The sequence below is a fragment of the Coffea eugenioides genome, unplaced genomic scaffold, assembly GCF_003713205.1.
Source record: "Coffea eugenioides isolate CCC68of unplaced genomic scaffold, Ceug_1.0 ScVebR1_2070;HRSCAF=3032, whole genome shotgun sequence".
In the NCBI taxonomy this organism is placed as follows: Eukaryota; Viridiplantae; Streptophyta; class Magnoliopsida; order Gentianales; family Rubiaceae; genus Coffea; species Coffea eugenioides.
Genome location: NW_020862524.1, coordinates 52907 through 74923, shown reverse-complemented (window position 1 = coordinate 74923; position 22017 = coordinate 52907). Strand labels below are relative to the sequence as shown.

The following is a 22017-nucleotide window of genomic DNA, read 5'->3' as shown; positions in this document are numbered from 1 at the left end:
ATATCAAAGCTGAAATTTCTCACTTAAAGCTGGAATTTTCCATTCACTACACAAAACCATGAAATTTTCCTTGAAATATACCAAAATCAAGCTTTAAATCCACTCATATGCAAGTAATAAAAGAAAAGATAGTTTCTTGATATTGCTACCTTGAAACCCTATGAAGAAATGGAACCTAAGAGCTTCTTTCTCCCAAATCACTCCACCAAAGTCCTTAATCCTTCCTAAATGTCACTTTTTATGGAGTAGTTTGCAAGATTAAGATGAAAACTCATGGCTTCAAGCAAGATTCAAGGTTGAAGATGAAGGTTTTCTCTCTCTTTTCCATCTAAAATTTTCGGCCAAGAAGAAGAAGATGAAGGGTTGTTTTGGTCAAAATTTTATTTTATTAAAGGCTAAAAACGGTCTTAGTGTGACGACCCCACCTCCCCCTAAGGCGAACCAGAGGGTTCGGCGGGCCGCCTGCCCGGCTCTCGCCGGGACTCAGTCGTTCACTAAAGTCCTCAAATAAATTGTAATATAAATCTCAAATATTACATCAAATTCTCCAATAATTACATATCAAAAGCGAAGCGGAAATAATTCTCAACTATACATAAAATGATTCCAAATCCAAACTGTACAGAATATAACAATTCCAACTAAGCCATCCAGCCACGTGAATAAGTACTACAAGCCTTCATTCGCCACGAGCCCTGTGGAGGGGAATAAAATATTTTTGGGGTGAGCTAGAAGCTCAGCGAGTAACCAGGAAAATCATTAAACAAATATATTTCACAATGTTGCATTTCGATGATTTCGATGATGTCATGATTCAGAGATCAAATGTCCGTTTAGTGCTCTCGTGAGCCGGTGAAATCATAGCACTTGAACACCCAACGCTCAAATAGATCATTTAACATTAACTCACGAACTCACGAAAGTGGGAGCAACATCGGTGCTCCAGATAACCATGAACATGAACCATAAACAAGGTGGAGACGTTGGTGTCCAGCACAAGACTTTCCCAGAACTCATTGAAGCCAAATCATGTCATGAATTCACATGCAAGCACGCATGATATGCAATCGAATAATTAATGCAAGAAACATTTCACAAGTACTTTGGAAATAGTTTAGGGTCACTCACCTCCACGGCTCCGAAACTATCCATCATATTGCATTGCCTTGCTCAAACCCAAGTCTTAGATCACAAACTCAATGCAAACAAATCCTTTAAAAGTTCGGACAGCACTTCCCCTAAATTTGCTTACTTTTCCAGCCGTCATGGCTTCATGATTTCCTCATTCCAACCCAAAGGTACACACACAACAACAAGTTCATCCAATAGCCATTCAGCAAACTCCAAGTAGTACAAAGACAAGTCAAGCTAGGGAAAAGTCCGGAAATGAAAGTTAAGCTCAAAACCAGAAAAACAGTTTTGACGTCATTTTGCGGTAATGGTGCAAAAGCACTACGATGGTCGGATGAAGGTGGAAGACCCACCGTTTCGAAGCTAAGAGATAGGGCTACAATATTTCAGAAGGTCACTCAACCTAGTTTCGAGTGTAACCAGGTCAAAAATGCAAGATACCATACCAGAATCACAAAAACAGATTCACAGAACGCATTCTAGCGGAAACATCATAAATCAGGTTATCCAAGTCAAAATCCAGAAATTCCAAAACCAACTGAAAGCTAAGAAACAGGGCTACATTTCATCAGAAGACCTCAACAACCAATTCGGAAGCAATTCCAGTCAAAACAACCAATTACAGTCGCAAATCCCAATTTCGGGTAAACCAGAACAGCAATAGTAATTTCAACTTTTCTCACTCGACACAACTCCGATTGACCTGAAATTTTGTAGGCACCTCTAAAATGTCATTCTATACAACTTTCATGTTTTAAGCCAAGGCCAATTCGGCCTCTATCTAGGACCTAAAAATTCGGACAGAATGTTCATCACAAAACCCTCACTTTTCAATTTTTGGTCCAAAACAGAAATTGGTTGCAATTAATCACTTTTTCCACCTCATAGAGCCCTTAAACATCATTTTCAATCATCATACATGACCACATAATCATGCTTATATGAAAACAGAAAAATCCCCAAAAATTATAAAACTTCACCAATTCAACCAAAATCAAGATATAATCCATAAAACCATCTCTTTAGCCATCACAAGTCACTAATTTAGCATAATCAAGAACAAAGAAAGGATTGCTAGACATGAACCTTGAAATATCAAGAAAGTTGATGGCTTAGTCCTTTGCCTTCTCCAATCACTCCACCACTACCTTCAATCTTCCTAAACAAGTGACTTTTGTGGAGGAATTCGAAAGTTTAACGGTTGATTCACAAGATTGAGCAAGAAATGGAGTTGGAGTTGAAGGCTTTCTTCTTGTATTTTTTATCCAAGAGGTTCGGCCAAGCTTGCAGAAATTTAGGTGATTTTTGGGTCAAAATTGAGTATTAGTAAAGGTAAGAAATAATGGTCAAGTCCAAGATTAAATCACAAGGTGACACTTGTCACCTTTTTGGTTTAAAACTTATCTTTTTGTCTCTCCAATACAAATATCTTAACACTTTGTAAAATAATATCACTTAATACAAAATTCCAACAAGTTGTCAAAAATATAATGCATTTACCGCACTTGTGGGTCCCACGTCCAAAATACGCTTTTAATTTCTCAAAAACTAACCGATACTAGAAAATCATTTTAAAACTATCTTTGCTCATAAACTTTATCTGGGGAATTTTTCTAATAAAGAAAATGTAGAAAAGGCGGGCGATTACATAAAATAAACCCTAGAAAATTAGAAAATTTTCGGGTTCTCACACTCATACTTTTCGGGGCGTCACACTTAGTCAAAGTCAAAACTTCAAGGCTTTGTGATAAATGGCTTCCAAGGGTTTATCCTCATCCTGTTGTCTTCCCATCACAAAAATATCTAGTCAACATCTAATTATCCCTTAACACCTTATAAAATAATATCCCTTTGCACAAAACTCCTCCTAATCTTCAAAATTTATTACACACACCACACTAGTGGGTCCTACTATCATAATGTAGTACGAACTTAACATGCACTAACTTATGGTAGAAAATTGATTAAAAATCTTGACTCTCTTACAAAAATATCTAGGAAATTAAGGCATAAAATAAAGTAAAGAAAATGTATTCAAAGAAATAAATTAAATAAAAATAATTTTTTGGGTCCTCACATAATGGCTGTTTCTTGAATTTTTCTAAGCATTTTTTGGATGATTTTCCTTCATAGATGATGTTAAAATGTTTTTGTTGTGGAAAAAAGGTTTTGAAAATATGGTACATAAAGGAATTGAAACAAGAGTGAAGACTAACTTAAATTCGATAAAGAAGCTAATTTCTTTATGAAGTGAAGCTTCTAACTTGGTTTCAATTGGTTTTGGTTCCTAAAAGAAATTTGGAAATAATTTTCAAATTTTAATATGATTAAAACTAAAAAGTTTCTGAATATTTAGGTGTACAAAAAGTTTTTAAAAAATTCTAAATATTAGAAAAGGCAAAAAGTTCTCCTAAGGCTTTTGGGTTCAACCAGCGCTAGATTCTCATGGATCAAGGCTAAGATACAACACTGGATCTCGAATAGAATGGTAGACTATCAACCTGAGTTTGGAACCGGTGATGGATTGACTGAAGGTTACTCTGGATCCAGCGCCTCATCATAATCAGCGAGGTAACCATCTACCCGATGATTAAATCTGACACCAGATTGCCCAAACCTGAATTGGATCAAGCACTGGATCCATCTAGGATGGATGCGAAGAATAGACCAAGCCTCAGCAAATCGATTGAGCCAGGACCAGATATAGTTGGGTCTAAACTAGTTTTTCTAATTTTTCTTATTCTTAAACTTCAAGACTTGAAGTCTAATGTTAGTTAAAGTTTAGGGATAATAATGATTCATGATTAGAATTAAAAATTTTCTTTATTATGGTCTTATTTAATATAGCATTATATGAATGTATGATGACAATTATAAATTTAAGACTAAAATTATTGTGAGTGGATGAATGGATAAATGTTTTGGTTTTGTATTAGTATTTTTTAAAAGGGATAATTGCAGAAACCTCCCTTGAGGTTTTTAACAATTTCATTTAGCTCGCTAAAAATTACACATACCTCCCTTGTCATTTAAAATGACAATACTAGCCTTAAATATTTTAATGAAATTCCCTTGTTTGACATGTTTATACTTAGAATGACTTTTAAAATTATTTTTTCATTCTTTTTCCTTCTTTTTTTAATATTTTTTGTCAATAAAACTATATACCTAGCACTAATATCTCTAGTTTCTACTGTAATCAAATGTCAAACTAGTGATTTTTTATGAATTAACTTATAAGTAAACCAGTGTTTTTACTAATTTTTTTTTATGTTTTGGTATTAAAATTAACAATAAATCAAAAAGAAATGGCCCAAAACCACTATTAAATTATGATAATCTCATTACTCAAAAAACTCATAAACTTTAAACGAATTATTTCAACATTGTCTTTTCTATCTTATAAATCTAAATCCATAATAAAATAATACCATCAAAAGTATCCTATCATAGTGATAAAATAGTTATTATAGTTGTTTATCAAATAGTAGGCATGGACATGCAAAATTTGACATCTTTTCCTTATAATTATACTGGATAATCTTATAATTTATAGGAAAATAAATTAAAACTCATTACACAAGGGCATTTTTGGGTATTCATTTAAAAATTTGATCAAGTCAATATTATTTTAAGGTTTTGTTACTAAAACTATTAAATCAAGAGAGGTAGATGTAATTTTCCAAACCTCGGGAGAGTTCAATGAAATTGCCAGAAATCTGAGGGGACGTTTCTGAAATTATCCCTTTTTTAAAATAGAACCTGCATGTAATTTTTTTTTATTGTATTGGATGATTTTCCTTTCTGCGTTTTACTTTGTCTTGGTGTTGAAGAACAAAAAGTGCTTAGGTTGTACTAGTTTTGTTGTACCAATAGTTTTGATTACTCAAATCTTTCAGCAATTTAATTTAATGTAGCCAAAGGATAGGTTTCATTATGACTTTCATTACTGAAAATTTTACACGTCTGTGTTCAAATAAGTAAGGTAATTTAGGCTTGAATTTATCCTCAGCATAATAACTTGTATTTCAGTTCTGATTTTAAGAGTAGCTAACAGACTTTGTGGAGAAATTAGATCATGAGCCACTAATATATGGTCATACAATTCCATATGTCAGATATGTTCACACGATAAAATTGTTCTAAGGACTCTGATCCTATGCAATTGAGCTCCAAATTTGCTCCACTATTGAGTATCACAAAATCTTACAGTACACATTGTTGCTTACTAATTCTAAAAAGTTGTACGCAATTTAGAAAACTTTTCAGATACAGAAGAAGTTTGGTTAGATTATACAATTGAGATTCCCAAGTCTAACTTGGTGGCTCTTGAACTTTATTATGAATATGAAAGTCACACACTTTGTTTCGTGGGCAAAATAAATGGGACATTGTAGAAACAAGAGTACGAAAAAAAAAAGAAAACAAAAAAACCTATGAGATACCACAAATGTGGCATACCTCATGGTAGATGATCCCAAAATAAATATGTATCCAATGACCATTTTGGCATTAAAGCTCTCGAGGTTCAGTTTTGATTTGCACCAGGACAATCGACCTCAAACTATATGCAAAATTTGTTGTTTTGGGGATGGATCAAATCTCAATTGAATTTCAATCACCTATGTTCAATGAGTTTTCGGAGCTCCAAATTCTTGCTAATTATTTGACTAAATGATATGTTTGGTTCTGGTGTCGTTTTACTTGTTTATGGATGAATTAGTAATTAAAAAGGAGGGACGAGATCAAGCTGTTGTACTGTTAGTTCAATAACTTATTATTTCCATTTCAGAACGCAATAGGCAATAACTTGACTAGTTTCCGGTCATAAGTAGTACATAAACTATACATTTGCATATTGGAAGAGTTTATGCTGGTAACACATAGGCTTTAGTTATTTCCGTTTCAGAACGCAAATATATAGGTAATAATGTGACAACATCTTCAAAGTCCGAAGTGTTACATAAACTATACATTTGCATTTTGGAAATCATTTCAACCTTGGAGTGGTACTGGTATGGCCTTTAAAGGTACTGCTTTCCTGAGTGTTATCCCCATCCTTTCTCCCATGTCCAACTCTTCTGGTTTAATCCCATCAGCTAAGCTCCAATCAAACAAGTGCAAGATTGATCCTAGAGCCATTGGTAGCACTCGAGAAGCAAGAGGAACGGCCGGGCATATTCGCCGGCCAGATCCAAAAGGTATAAACTCAAAATGGTGTCCCTTAAAATCTGCAGTACTTGGCTCCAAAAATCTTTCAGGCTTGAACTCTAAAGGGTTTTCCCAAGTCTTTGGATCCCTTCCAATTGCCCAAACATTTACTAGAATTTGTGTTTCTTTTGGGATGTGGTAGCCTAGCATTTTGCACGAGTCCATAGCCATGTGAGGTACCAAGAAAGGGAGCGGTGGATGTAGCCGGAGCGTCTCCTTCACTACTGCCTTAAGGTATGGAAGATTATCCAAGTGTTTTTCTTCTATCTTAGTCCCTAGACTAATCACGCTTCTCAACTCAGCTTGGACTTTTTCAAGAGTTTTTGGACTACGTAGAAGCTCTGCCGTTGCCCATTCTAATGTACTAGTTGTCGTGTCTGTCCCTGCTGTGAACATTTCCTGACAAACAAAAAGATTATGCAATCTAGACTAATTAATCATGTGGAATAAACATGTGTTCTGAGATTAATAACATGGTTAGATCCAAATTTGATAGTCAAAAGAAAACACAATGTTTTTCTCTTTTGCGGGGTAAATTTTTTGGTGGCAATCAGAACTGGAAGAATAGTTAGAAGCAAAGGATCATAATTGATTACTTACAAAGACTATAATGTTGATTGTTGTTGGAGAGAACTCAGGAGGTTCTTCAGCGCTTTCGCCTCGGTAATGCAACAGAACATCCAAGTAATCTCTTCTCCTCTTTTCAGGACTTGGGTGATCCGTTTCATCTCTATTACTTTCGATGATTCTCTCTTTTAAATATAATCCAGCGATGTCAAAGGCTCGTTTGACATGATACTGTGTTGATCTCCTAATACCCTGAGGGTCAAGCCATTTAAGCAATGGCAAGAAATCTGCAATGTTGGGCTTTCCAGCATATTCCATCACTTTGCCTGCATGGTAAAAGAACTTTGCACCCCTCTCAGAGCTTGGATCCAAAAGATCCTTGGAAAACATGAGATTTCCAATAAGATTGAATGCCAGCAAGAAGAAAAACTTTCCAACATCTATCCCATTGGCACCAGAACCTCCAGCAGCTTCTATATATTTCACCATCTGATCAATGCATTTAGCACGGACATCAACTGTTGCATCAAGCCTGCTCGTTACAAAGAACTCGGCGGTGCACAAGCGCCTGAGCATCCGCCAATGGGGACCATATTGTGCAGTTATAAGAGAGCCCTCATTGCCAATATCTCCTTTCATTGCCTCGTATATTTTCCTTCCAGCAAAAACCACATCATGGTTCTTGAACATCTCACGGGCCACTTCATTCGATGATATCACCACAGTGCACATTGATCCTAGCCAAAGAGTCATTATAGGGCCTTGTTTACTAGCCAATATAGCAAATGACTCATGGGCTGACCATCCCAATTGAAACATATTGCCCACCACCGGCCACCGCCTCGGCCCCGGTGGCAATCTTTCCAACTTTTCCGATGCATTGCATTTTCGCCAAGTCAAAATTGCCCAGGCAACCAGTAACAACAAGGCTACAACCAGCAGTTCTAATCCTATACTAGTCTCAGAAACCATTTTTCCCCTGGCTTAGTCTAAGAACTTTTGTATTTTGGGCTTTGCAGTTGAAGTTGATAAATTTTGAATACTCTCATATGTAGTCTGGTTTTTCCGTTTCTTAATTTTATTGAACTTAAAGAAAACAATGAGGAATTGACTTACACTCTAATGGAAACTGTTTGCTAATTAAACCTTTGAGATGTAGTTTCTGCTTGTCCCAAGTTTGAAGCCGAGTCATGAGTGGGCAGGTTCAGCAAATTTCGAAGCTGTACAAGAATCTCTAGATTTTGTTTAGAAATTTTTGTTGCTTCCCAAGTAACCTATGGAAAAAATAGGAATTATTTTCTCTATCAAACAAAAAGAATAAAATGGCCGACAAAAGATGAACGTTGTACATTTCGAACAAAGGTTGCGTGCTTCGTGTTTTCTGTTTATGATAATACAATCAAGTCTGTTTATGCCACTAAGAGTTAAAACTACAGAGTCAAACGATTGATTTAGAGCATCAATCCAAGCTATAATGGCTAATTAAATGCATTAAGACATTCATTTTAAAGAATGAAACATACCCAAGCAGCATACAAGGTTACATTAAATGGTCAGATTGAGCAAAAGTCATAGAGGATTCTCACAGTTGGAAGTTGAATGAAGTGGCGTCTGGTGCGAACCAAATGGCTTACTTTCTCTCCAAAAGAACTTTTCCGCTACTTTTTGGTTTGCTGAAATCTGTTTTATTATCTGAAAGTTTGTGGAAAGCTAAGTTTGCAAATTTTGAATCTTGTTCACTTGTGTTCTAGTATATATAGGCAAGTGAAGTTACTGCTGGGACAACGTTAAAGGTACAAGAGCTTTATGCAGGCTTAAGAAATTTCTTCATATATTAATCATTAGTTCCTTGGATTTTTGCTCCACATGTATATAATATGTGCACTTGTATGATGTTTTTAATGAAAACCCCAAAGATTTGGTTCAGAAAAATAATATTTAGTTCAGAAAGATAAAAGTTTATGGTTGTGAAAAATAATAAATTAAAATAATTGATAATATTCTGAGAATTCTTAATTTACGGAAACTATATGAAATCATTCATTTGTAGTTTTATATATTAAAAGATTTTTGTTTTACCTTCCCATTTTCAACTGTTATGTAGCATTTGAACTCTAAATTTGGCAGTAGGGAAGACTCTAAGAGTCCTACCTAACACAGGAGTGCATTAAAAGATAAAAGTTTGTAGGATGTGAAAAGAACAAATTGAAATGAATAAAAATATATTGAGAATTATCAATGTCTTGACGTTATATGAAGTCATTCATTTGTACTTTTGCAGGGTTGCCGAACACTTTCTCTTATCCTTTACATTATGATAGGTTAAACAATCGATTTTAGAAGATGCAATGTTTGCTTGACGTGTATGTAATCTTCTTAGTTGTGTAATTTTTCTCTGGGACCTTAACATAAATACTTAAATAAGAAAAAGTTAAAAGTCCGTGGAAGGTGACAAAGAAAAAATGAAAATAAATGAAGAGATTTTTGGAAATTCTAAATAGTGTCGAAGCCATGTAATCATGCATTTGTATTTTTGTAGGTTCACCTAACATTTCTTCTTATCCTTTAAATAATGACCCATAAAATTCCATTTATAAGATCAATTAGGAGGAGAAATGATTTATACCTAGAAATAAAGATATTAGCATTTGTTGGGCTTTCAGGGGATCTTGTTCTTGCAGCTTCAGGGCATCTATATAGTTCTAGTAAAACATTTTTGTAATTTGCTTGAGGCCTGGGGAGATCTCCTTTGGCAGTGGCTTGAGGGTTCTTGCTTTTGCTTCTGTCGCGACATATCAATTTTTCATGTTGGCTTTTTATGCCATTTTGTTTGTTTGAATCCAGGCATGGCAGATTCCCTATGCCTTAACGACCAATAATTGCTTAACCAGATGGTAATTGAGTCCATATTAGCTCCATAGTTTCCCACCTACAAATTACAGGGATGGGTTGTAGCTAGAAATCTTATTAAATTTGGTTCCTAAGTTTTAAATGTTGTATATACTATAAAATTAAGAACTAATCTTTTCTACATTATCTATCAGTGTATATATTGACGGGTTTGAATATCTTATACATTATTCCAATTTGAATTTGAATATCAAACTTTACACATGTCGTAACAACTTATTGACTCATGATATTTTGACAAATAAAGATCACCATCGCATTTATTCAAACAAATGTGTTAATGGCAACAGATGCATATATCAAGTACAAAAAATGCAAGGGATCTCCTTCCACAATGAAAAATCAACAAAAATAGAACTCTTGAAACTCCATATCTTTATCAGCAATGAAAAACGGTGGTTGTGGGCATATGGATGCAATGTTTCAAAACCGCCAATATAAACTGAAAGTATTCCTAATCAGGTAAGATGAGTTTACAGATGACAAGCAAAATCACATATTCCAAAGAACAACGAAAAACTCCCACAATTAAACCTTAGGAAAACAAAACTCTTGCTAGAAAAACCTGAGGGAAAAGACTATCCTTAAAAAGTTCTAGGATACATTAAACTTGCATAAACAAGAGATAAATCCATAGAGAGAGAGAGAGAGAGATCTAAATGAGGCTCGATTTTCAATGGTTTTTTTGTTTGATATGATTAATGACAATGAATACGCTCAATGTTGTTAGAAACTTAAAATATTGATCACAAAAAATATAACTCTTAATGTAATTTTGTTAGGACTAAATAAATAAAATCACAAATTGTAAGTCAAAGTATTCAAGTACCTTGTAATAACCAATTACGATATTATTTATGGTCCGTTTGTGTTAATTAAATTGTCACCTCATTGGCGTGAAAAAGAAAACAGATTGCAATTATTTGCATCTAGTTAGAACAATGCTAAGAACTTATCTCCAACTAAATTCACACATAATATTATATGCATAACTATCTCAAGCAAATAAAACCTATAAGCACTTGGATCAAAGTTTTAGTCTTTTTATTTTGAAGACCCAACTCATTTTGCAAACTCTTCTTCCTCATCTTCCTCCTTATAAGGTATGGAATCTCTCATGAACAAAAACAAAAAAAAAAAAAGTTTTAGATTTGCCACCAAAACTTGACTACTTTTTAATCATTTTAACGATACAATGCATCTTTTTTCATTATTATTTTGTAAGTGCAAATGGAAGAATTTGAATCCGATATCTTTCACTTATACTTTATTCATTCGAATCACCCAATCTATCCCTCTCTCGTAATGATACGATGCATTAGTTAGGTTAGACTTGATCAAAAGAGGACATCTGGCATTGCTATTAACTTTATTCCCTTAATTTTGGTTGATATGCAGCTATACGGAACAGTTTTATTAAAGAAACAAAACCAAAATTGCAAATTACAAATTTGGTAAACAATACCAAAAGATTTGGAAAAACAATGAAAATTGGATTTTAAATTTTACCTTGTGTTATACTATGTTGTTAGGAATTGCATAATTAATTATATCTATCCTATTTAATATTATATTAATTTATGGTAATTATAAAGCTAAATATAATTTGCAATTGGAAGTAATGTTCCGACAAACTTTCAAGAAATACTATAACAATTTGTGTATACCCTACATAAGATAGAACAATCATACTCTGCATCCGCATAAGAGGGCACTTTTTTGGTTTATCTACTGAAATATTGTACATTTTGCAATAGATTTTCTCTTTGCTAATAAAAATAATACTGTCTTTTTCTTTTCTTCATTTGTTGATGTTCTTTATTTTAGTTTTTCATATTTTAGTTGCTATATTATTGTCCCACATGTCGACATTGGATTTCCAATATTCAATATCTCATTAGGTGATGTTTGTCTCTTTGTGTTGATATATGGAAAGATAATGAGAGGGCAGACAATGAGTTGTTCAGATAATAGCTTCATTACGTTTTAAATTTTGGCTTTAATATTTTTAGATATCCTTTTGCTCTATATTTTTCATTTATCTTTTCTTTTCTTATTTGTAAAGAAATGATTCCGGTAAATGTATTGGATTAGAATTAGTACTACTAACTGAAGCAAATAAATGAAAAAGGAAAAAGAACAGGTGATGCTAAGTGTAATAATACAAGACATAGGAATCAAGCCGATATGTATACATACATATATGTATATATATATGTATATGTATGTATGTATATATGTGTATAAATACTGAAAAATTCAATAAAATACATTCAATGATTTAGATACCGAAAAATGCTGCCAATCATTTGTTATTTACTTTTTCTTGTTGGTCTCTCTCTGTCTCAAATTGTGCACCAGCAGATGGAATGCCATTATGTGACAGCCCCACCTCCCCCTAAGGCGAACCAAAGGGTTCGGCGGACCGCCTGCCCAGCTCTCGCCGGGACTCAGTCGTTCCTTAATCAAATCCGAAATACAACCCAAGGAATAACATACAACAATCCAAAACTTAAGTGAAACTTATATATACATTGCTATCTAAAAGGAAGTACAACCATCAAATGTACAAAGGTTCTCACTTCACCATACAACCAGCCCGTGCCAAGCACTAGGGCGAGAACCATTACAAAAACAAAGAGCTAGACCAAGCTAGTCTATACCAAGCTCTCATCCTTGCGTGCCTTCCCCTGTTAAGGAAAACAAAACTAAAGGGATGAGCAAAAAGCTCAGTGAGGTTCCGAACACATAATCAAATAATCAATCCAATACATTCAACATAGAGCATAATAATTCAAGAAACATTTACCATGGAAAGCGATATTAACACATACATTAAAAGGATACGGGCTCACAAGGAGCCATTTGTTCGTTCGTTCGTTCTCCTGACATTTCCCCCTATTCCTCCATTCACTTGAAAATGCATTTTTGTAAGTAAAGCCCTCGTTCGTTCGTTTATTTCATTCACCCCCTTCCTAGACATTGACCGGGCTCCACCAACCTACAAGGTAATACTCGAGTATACCAAACGTTCACCCAGGTCACCATATCGCCCGACCGAGTCCACTTCTGGCTCGAGTCGATCGGTAACAAGGGGCAGTGGCCAGTTCAGCCAAAAGGCTTACATTCATGCACAAGTAACATTTCAATCGTTCAATCATTGAAAAGTTCACAATCATTTAGGCTGAGTGCGATAAAGTACACACTCGCCTAGAAAACTCGTTTTGGCTAATCATTGAAAGCGTTTAACATGTTATCAGTCATATATACAAGCCATATAATCAAGAAACATAACAAACAAGGAACACTCACCTATTTACGTAAAACAACGTGCAAATATCCTTCCGGATATTACCTCAGTCACCGAGAAAACCTAAGAGTAAATGAGAAAGAATATTACAGTCTATCTAGCACAAACAAGTAAGTGAAATCAAAGAAAAACCGGCAATTGATAAGTAAAACGTATAAAGACGCCTTTATAGTGAAAAGGGAATATTTGGATCGGAGGACGAAAATAACTAGGGTTTCATAAACCAAACACAAAACTAACTCAAGCGGGTTATAAAATGTCCGGCGGAAAACACTTGGACCAAAGACAACTCGGACTCCAACGAGATAGGCTAAAAATATTGTTTTCGGAATCATTTAGATAGTTCAAAATCAACTCGTACCCAAGCAGCTAGTATAGACTAAGCGTCATGATAAAATCATGTTTTAAAATGGAAAGCCGGTCATGGTATTGGCCAAACAAAAGTATACAAGTTCAAATAGAAATTTAGCCCTTGAGCAAAAATTTGGGCAGCACGCCCTTTGTATTTACCTATTTTTCCAGCCATTTATGGCTTCATTCTTTTACTCAATCCAACCCAAAGTCATCCATAATACAATTTCATTTCAATAGCCGTTCAATAGGCTCAAGACAATACAAGGACAAGAAATCAAGCTAATAACGAGTGCGGAAAGGAAGTTTACAAAAGACAGTTTTAACGGGTTTTTGCGGAAAGAACACATCCGAGGCTACACTTATCGGATTAGTGTGAAACTTATACCGTTTCGAAGCTAAGACGAAGGCCTACAACTTTCATGAAGGTCATTTAGTCAAATTTCCAGTGTAATCTAATCAAATTCCCAGTTCACAGAACCAGGTTCCAACTAATCGGCTAACTAACCGTACTACAATTAAATGGCCATATCTCAGGCTACCAAAGTCCGTTTAAGGTGTTCTTTGAGGCGTTTAAAAGCTAAGACAGAGTAATAAAACTTTCATGTTTTGAAAAATGGCTAAATCAGCACGGATCATAGTGAATAAACACAGTCAATTGGATGAACTGTCCAAAACGGATCACTGGAAATAGCCTAGGGCAGTGAGGGTATTTTAGTCTTTTCACAGGCTACGTTAGTCTGATTGAGTTGAAATTTTGTAGGCAACTATAAAATACTATTATCTACAACTTTTATGTTTTATTCCAAGCCTAATTCGGCCTCTAACATGATACAATAAAACCGGACAGAATGGGCTAAAATTTTTCCAGAAATCTAGAATTTTTAGTTTCAATGGTAACTTTCTTCTTTTCTTGCTTCACTTGCTACCAAAACCCCCTATACAATCTTAGATACAACATATATTAACCATACATCAAGTATAGGCAGCAATCCATCAAACCCTAATTCATGTAACCAAAAAGAAAAACACCCAAAACATGATAACAACCATTATTCACCACAAATTTGAGATGCTAAGCTAATTGAACAAGATCAAGAGTAAGAAATGGGGAAATCATCATCCTCACCTTGCTTAAGTGTCTACCAAGAGCAACCCTAGCTTTCCCCTTCAAAAATTCACCAACACCTCACTAAATCGACACTCAAAGGTAACTTTAATCGGTTTACTTTCTTTGTTTCCTCACTTTGTAGCTCAAATTCAAGATGAAGGAAGATGGGTTTTGCTCTCTCTTTTCCCCTCCCTTGTCTCAGCCACCAGCAGAAATAATGAAGAAGAAAGAGCAAAAATTGGGGATAAAAAGGTTGGACTCTTGGTTGGTCAAGAAACCCTTAGGTGGCGACAAGTGGCGCCACCACCACCACTCTTTTTTTCTCTTTCTTTTCTTTGCATTTGGTCCACATTTTCGGTCAAGACTAGCTGGAAATGAGGGGGATATTTTGCTCAAATATTAATGAGCTCATCTGATAAGAAAGTGGTGGTCAAGTGGTGCGTTCAATCGGTAACGCGCGGTACCCGCCGGTTCGCGCCGTTTTTCTTTAAAACACACGTACTAGGGTTTTTATTTCCTATTCACTAACCTTATATCATTGCTCCTAATCACATATTATTTCTCACCTAAAAGTCACTTTTAATCACCAAATTTGATCCTTGCTCCGTACCGAAAAATCATCCTGCGAAAAATCGCGAAAACCCTAATTTGCTCCAATCTTGAAACCGAGAAGTGAAACCCTACTTTCTAGGTTTATTTGCAATTATTGTGGAATGACTGGGTGGTAGAGCTTTAATAAATGAAATTGCCAAATAAAAGGAAATTTTTAAGAAAAAACGTGAGAGATTTTACAATTCCAGTGATTAAAATTAGGGTTTTCAATTAAAATATTAGGGTTTCTAATCTTTTAAAACAAAATAAGGTTTTAAATCAAACCCAAAGAAATACACTTTAGTATCTTCTTTACAAACAACTTCCTAATATGCGGGGTGTCACACATTATAGATTTGTTGTGATAATAAACAAATTGATTGATGTTAGTCCGATACTAATTTCATCATTAATTAGTATTTCAACTCGGGCGTTAGAACAAGTTATTTTTCTTTTTTGGATTGGTTTTGAACTCGTATAAAGCCCAACACAGAATAAATTTGTTCATTTAAGGTAAACTATGGACAATATTCTTTCATAATTATTCATACTATAATACAAAACCGATAGTATCCAAATTGTTGAAAATAATTGCCAATTTTGGAGAACTTTATACCTTGATGGAATGTAATGTGGCCAAATTCATAAAGTACTGCTTTTCTCAAGGAAAATCAGTAAGTATTATTTGAAATAGTAATTAAACTTTTACAAAATGAAAAATGCTAATGTAATTTTCAATTGGACAGAGCATAGCAGCTCATCTTTTCATGGATGAATATTCAACTCTTGGGAAACGTAACACATTAACCAATGTATCAATTACTCCATTTGGATACTAAGGAAACAACTTAAACTTATTAAAAGAAATAAAAGTTGTCAGAAGACAAAGAAATCACTAGAAAAATTAATTTGAGGACAGTTGGATAAAAAAAAAAGCTAAAATCTAATTCAACAATAAATTAATATGATTGGAAACTTTATAACTTAAACAGCATGATTGAGGAACTTGCTTTAATTTCATATTATACACATATATATATGTAAAATATTATTTTGGCTTTGGGTAGTAATCTTTTATTTGGTTTGCCAATTTTCCTTTAGAATGGTACATCAAACAATCAGAAGTCCAGTCTCCAGAATTGTGATTTTAATTGCGATCCACCAAGGCTGAAATTCATTGCTAAAATTAGAAGAATGGAAATAGGAAGAATATAGAAGGATATACTAGGTAGGTGCTTCAATAATTCTTTTTCCTGTTATGGTTGTTATCGATCCTTCACATGCTGTAGAAGAATATAGGAGCTACTAGAATGGCTTTTGCTAGTCCAATTATTGCATCCCTGGCTAGGTGTTACCAATCAAGTTCTCCTCTTGCTCCTCTTGAATTATCCAATTACCTAAATGTTAAATACCCAATGTGACATATTTAAAAAAAAATAAAAAACCTAATGTCACAAGAGCTTATAATCTTGTACGCTGAGAAAAGTTTTCTAAAAGCCAAAACAATCTCCAAAGCTATGTACATAATTTGAATATCAAAATTTAACAATTGCTTTATTGCCTTTTTTTCTATCTTTTCTTCTCTATTTTGCTTTATCCATTTAACATATTCAAAACTTCCCAATATTAAAATCATCCAAACATACAATGTATCATATATTCTCATTGATAAATTATTTGTGAGCTCTGAAAATTACAAAAGGAGTAGAGAGGTATTTGATAAAATCATGAAACTTTTGTCCCATTTTTAAAAAATGGGAACAAAAATAGAGAAGGTATATTGATTTACCTTTCACAATAATGTAATCTCCATGGGAAAAAAAGGAAAAACAAAAATTAAATTGGACAAAAATTACCTTTGATTTACCTTTCAAAGGTTGTGTAAAAAATTAAATTGGATAAAAAAGGAAAAACAAGATTGCCTTGGTTCAACCACATCTGTATCACTGTAATTGTACTGTTGAGGCGAAGAGGAGTAGAGGAATCAACGAGATGGGTGCGTTGCCAAAGAACAGATGAAGAAAAGGAGAGGAAAAGAGAAGTTGACTGAAAAATCTGAAAAAACAATTTTTATATTTTGAAGCCAAATAAAAACATCAATTTTCTATCAGAATAAAAACAATAAATTGTGTTAGGCAATTTTCAACAATGATTGTCAGTAAAATTATTCATTTATAAAAATAAAGAAAAGGAGCAATACTATTTGGGTAATATTTGAGAAAGGAAAGGAATGAAATATTTGGTCCATTGGGTTATTAATAATTTTGGGTTAACTATTTTAAACTCGTGCTTTTAGTTTACAAAGTCATTGGATTGGCCCAATGGGTTCGGATTATTAGAATTAGTATTAGAACAAATCTCACGTGATCTCTGATAAGAGTTTATTTTACGTATTTTTAAGTGCATTTTATTAGTTAATTTTGAGTTGATTATTTAGTTTTATAATTAAAATACAGAGGCTTTTGGTAAAATTATATATTTTCGGTAAAAGTGGACAATATTGCATTTTTTGTGATTTTAATGGTAAAAACTTCATTTTTATGCAGGAATGATGATTCAATCACCAATGGATGTCAAATGAGGTGAAAAGTAGATAATTGGTGATGAATTCAAATGGTAACAAGAAGAATGGAGTGAAAAACGTTCAAGTGAGGAAATGCAATACAAGTCAGTTTTGACACTCTTCGGTATTTCGACCATATCTGGAGCTACACTTATTGGATTGAGGTGATCTTTATAACATTTTAAAGCTAAGAAAGAGATCTACAATTCGTATGAAGACATCGAAATCCAATTCTGCCATTTTCATGGACAAAAAGTCGGAATACAGAAGCTGCATTCTGTGGTCGGAAGTTAAAACAGAGGTTTGACCAGGTGATAGTATTTCGATCATATCTCAGGCTACAAAGCTCCGATTTGGATTATTCTTGAAGCATTGGAAAGCTAACTCAAAGGGCTACAACGTTTGTGTTTTGCACAAAAGTTAGTTCGGCCTTTATCATGGAGAAAATTGCAGTTGAAATAAGGCCAGAGTGAAAACGCGAGTAGACAAAACGCGAGTTTATGCCGCGTTTTGTGTAGGCGCGTTTTGTAGCCGAAATTCTGCAATTTGACTCAGCCATTTCTCTTGTGTTCATACCACTTTCCAGCTATAAGATACAAGGGAATTCGGTGCACATGCTTCAGAAGACAAAAGGGCAAGAAAGGTGGCTTATTTTCAAGTCAAAAACATTTGTTATTGACTATCCTAACAAAGTTGAGATTTGGAAATCAAAAGGTGGAATTTGACTTGGAAAAATGGAGCTCTTGAGCAGTTTATATGCAGAGACATTTGGGAGGTCAGATTATCATACGGGAGAAGCTTGGAGTCTGCAAAAATGTAGCTTTTCCATTCTCTTAGTGTTAGTTTAGCTTAGTATAGAGTAAGATAGTTCATCCATTCTTGTTATTAGCTAGATGAAGAAGAAGATGGAGGATGAAGAAGGCAAGGAAGAAAGCTCATGTGACAAGGGTTGTATTCCTTCCAAATCTTTATCTTTTGTACTTGATTCCAAGTTTAGTTAATATACAAGTTCTGGATTTTGTGTTTATTATGTATCTCTAAAGTTTATACCTTGGGTTTGGTTGAACTTTCTATAATTGTTAGTGCTTATTATTTGGCTATTTGACTGCTATGATTTGAGCAAATAATTTAGTACTTTAACTCTTTAAATCATGATTAATCTGGTACCATTGATTGTGATTATCTAAGGTGTTGTTTCTGCAATAAAAATTGAGATTTAACATTAGTTCAAGAAGTGCTAAACATAGGGAGTACACTCGCGAAAGTAGAGGTGCACCTATGTGGTTTTTAGTGATTCATTTCATGTAATTTCACTGAAGAAATGAACTTGTAGCTATTTCATAACCATGAGAATAGGTATGGATTAGTTATAAGTATAATTGATTCACTACGAAAGTAGGATTCAAATGCATAAGGAAATTACACCATAATTAGCCTAGATGTAGTACTCAATGATCCAAATATAACACTTGCATGAGTAGTTAGGGATACCACAACCTAAGGAGCTTTTATTTGTTATTTTGTATAATTTCAGTAGGTTAAATTTGTTATAATTCATTGATAGTCTAAATATTAGAGAAGTTAGTAATACCGGTAATTGTTCACTCTTCCCTGTGGGATCGACCCGATATATACCCTAAACTACTAGTTGACCTGTATACTTGCAGTGAACGGGTGTAATTCGGTTTTTTTTTTTAACTTGTACGTATGTAAAATACCCGTCAAGTTTTTGGCACCGTTGCCGGGGAAGATTTGGCAATATCGGTGTGAAGAGCAACTTTATTAGTTTAGACATTTTATTAGTTATAGTGTGAATGTTATTTTCTGCTATTTTAGTGTTTTATGAGTGTATGTGTTTTATCACCTATTCTTCTTACTAATCTTGCTCTTAAGTTGTTTAAAAGCAATTTTAGGTGATGAGGAGGATAGATCAATTTGGAGGACAATGCTTGAGAAATGGAAGTTTGACAATGAATGGTTACCAAGTGCAAAACTCATTCAGCAGAGGTAACCAAAAATTTACTGAATGTATGTCTTTTGAAGATGGTTTAAGGTGCTTAAAGGCTAAATTTGATGTTATGATGTTACAAGTTCAAATGGACACAATTATGCATGAAATTGAGCAAGGGAGGAATGTTAATGCTTTTAATTCTTATCATGTGATTTGTGACTTGTGTGGAGGTTATCATGCTACTAATGCATGTATGCAAGCACAAAATATGGATTATTATGATGAATTAGAACATTACAATCCCTGTTTTGATCGATATAGTGCTAATGCTTATGGTTGGAATAATCAAAGTACTTATAGTGATTATTCATATTTTTATGATTACCAACCTGAAAGTGTCCAATATGAAGCAAAACCATCTTGGGAGTTGGCAATAGAGAAGTTAGCTAATACACCTCTGCCTTGGGAGTTAGAAAGTGAGCCATTAGCTAATGATTCTAATGCATCTTGGGAGCTAGTTGTAGAAAATTTTTCTAATCAATTTGATTTAGTAATAGAAAAGCTAGCAAATGCAACTTCCGACCGTTTTGATAGGATTGAGGAAAGAATAGATGAATTAGCTTCTCACTTTGGTAGAATACATGAGCAATTGAATGCATTGTGTGAAGTTATTTCCTCTAATAATTTGCAAAATGATCCTAGCATGAATGGTGGGAATGTTGTATGTGAAAATGGGTTGCATGTTGATGAAAATGATGAATCTCAAGTGTGTTTTAATGAGCAAATATCCATTTCATATGATAATATCTTTGGAACTAACTTTGAGCCTCAAGAGGTGAGTTTTAATGACTCATTTTTCACCCCTCTTGAGGAGTGCATTGAAAGTATAGGTTCTAAGGGTATTGCTGCCCAAGATACTCTCATGGCATTTCATTTGGTAAGTTCTCAAGTGGCGCATACTCAAGGTAATATCTATGAAACACTTGGGATAGGTAAGTCACTTCTATTTCTCACGTCATTAGATCATGTGACTTTTGCTATAAAGTCACAATTTAATGATCCACCACGTCCAAAAATGGTGGATTATTCGTTAACTAAGCCTCCTTGAAGAAAGGAGGTGATATAGTCGAGCCAACGACTATAAACAAAAGCGCTTGTTGGGAGGCAACCCAATGTTTTAATACCTTATGTTATTTTGGTGTGATTTTGTGGGTTGAATAAGTGTTTTAGTTGATTTGTTGTTTTTGTGCTATAGGGTTGGCAATTGGAAGCAAGAATGACCATTTGAGATAAAAAAGGCGAACCTTGATCAAGCCACTCAACCCCTTGATTTGCATTAAAGGTGTATTTGATCCGTCGAAAAAGGGTAAAATGCATGTTTTTATCAATTTACATGTGTGCACATCGATAAAATTGGCAAAGAAATGATCTATGATGCATTTTGAGTGATTGGGTTACCAATGGTAATTTTTCAAAGTTCATTTTCTGCAAAAAATTGCAGAAGAAAACGCACCTAGCATTAAAACGCGCTTCCGAATCGCGTTTTCATCAAAACGCGTTTCAAATTCTGCAACGAGACTGAATAAAACGCGCTTCAAAACGCGACAAAAAGTCGCGTTTCTCAGCTAAATCGCGTTTTCAAGCCTGGATCAAAACTCAAAAACGCGACTTTACAAACGCGACTCAGAGTCACGTTTTCATACGTAGTCGCGTTTTCATTCCTGCAAGATTTGTACAGGAAACGCGACTTAAGAAACGCGAGTTAAAGGCGAGTTTTAAGTCGCGTTTTATGTGTCCAAATATAGCTTCCAAAAACGCGATTTCAGTTCATTTTCTTCTTCCTCTCATAAAATTGCAGACGCGTTTTTCCTCTTCCTTTCTTCCCAACTCACAAATCTTCATTTTTACTCCATAATCTTCCTAGAAATCATCAACCCAACACCTTTTGAGCTTCATACACCCTTTTTAACCGATTAAAATCCAAGAAAAACACATAAAATCAGATTTTTGAGGAATTGAAGGTTAGGGTTCTTAAACTCTAATTTCTTCAATTGGAGGTCAATTGGAGGTTGTTTGATAGGGCTTTTGACATTTTTAGCATCACCAAACATCCTTCTACGTGATTGAGGTAAGTTTCTTCATCAAATCTTTTGATTTTAGAAAGTCATATTTTTTTTATCCTGAGCTATCTGACATCTTTTAATTTCAAAAATTTGATGATATTTATGACTATTTTTTATTTTATTCATGCTTATTGAGATTGTTTAAGTATGTTTATGAGTTTAAATGTTGCAATTTGTTGGTCATTATTGCTTTATAAA

At 34.2% G+C, this 22017-nt stretch overlaps 1 protein-coding gene across 1 annotated transcript; it reads right to left on the bottom strand.

The window, feature by feature from the left end:
• Nucleotides 1-6126: 6126 nt before the first annotated feature.
• On the bottom strand, nt 6127-7881 carry LOC113756212 (cytochrome P450 76A1-like). Its single transcript, XM_027299974.1, has 2 exons — nt 6943-7881; nt 6127-6741 (listed from the first exon to the last, which is right to left on the bottom strand). The coding sequence occupies exons 1-2, from the start codon at nt 7879-7881 to the stop codon at nt 6127-6129; spliced, it is 1554 nt and encodes a 517-aa protein (XP_027155775.1).
• Nucleotides 7882-22017: the final 14136 nt, after the last annotated feature.

What these genes read in the sequence shown, in the direction of transcription:
- LOC113756212 (XM_027299974.1), bottom strand. Translation starts at nt 7,881, where the DNA reads ATGGTTTCTGAGACTAGTATAGGATTAGAACTGCTGGTTGTAGCCTTG. An exon ending in CAATCAACATTATAGTCTTT is followed by an intron (nt 6,742 to 6,942) that starts GTAAGTAATCAA and finishes TTTGTTTGTCAG; the next exon opens with GAAATGTTCACAGCAGGGAC.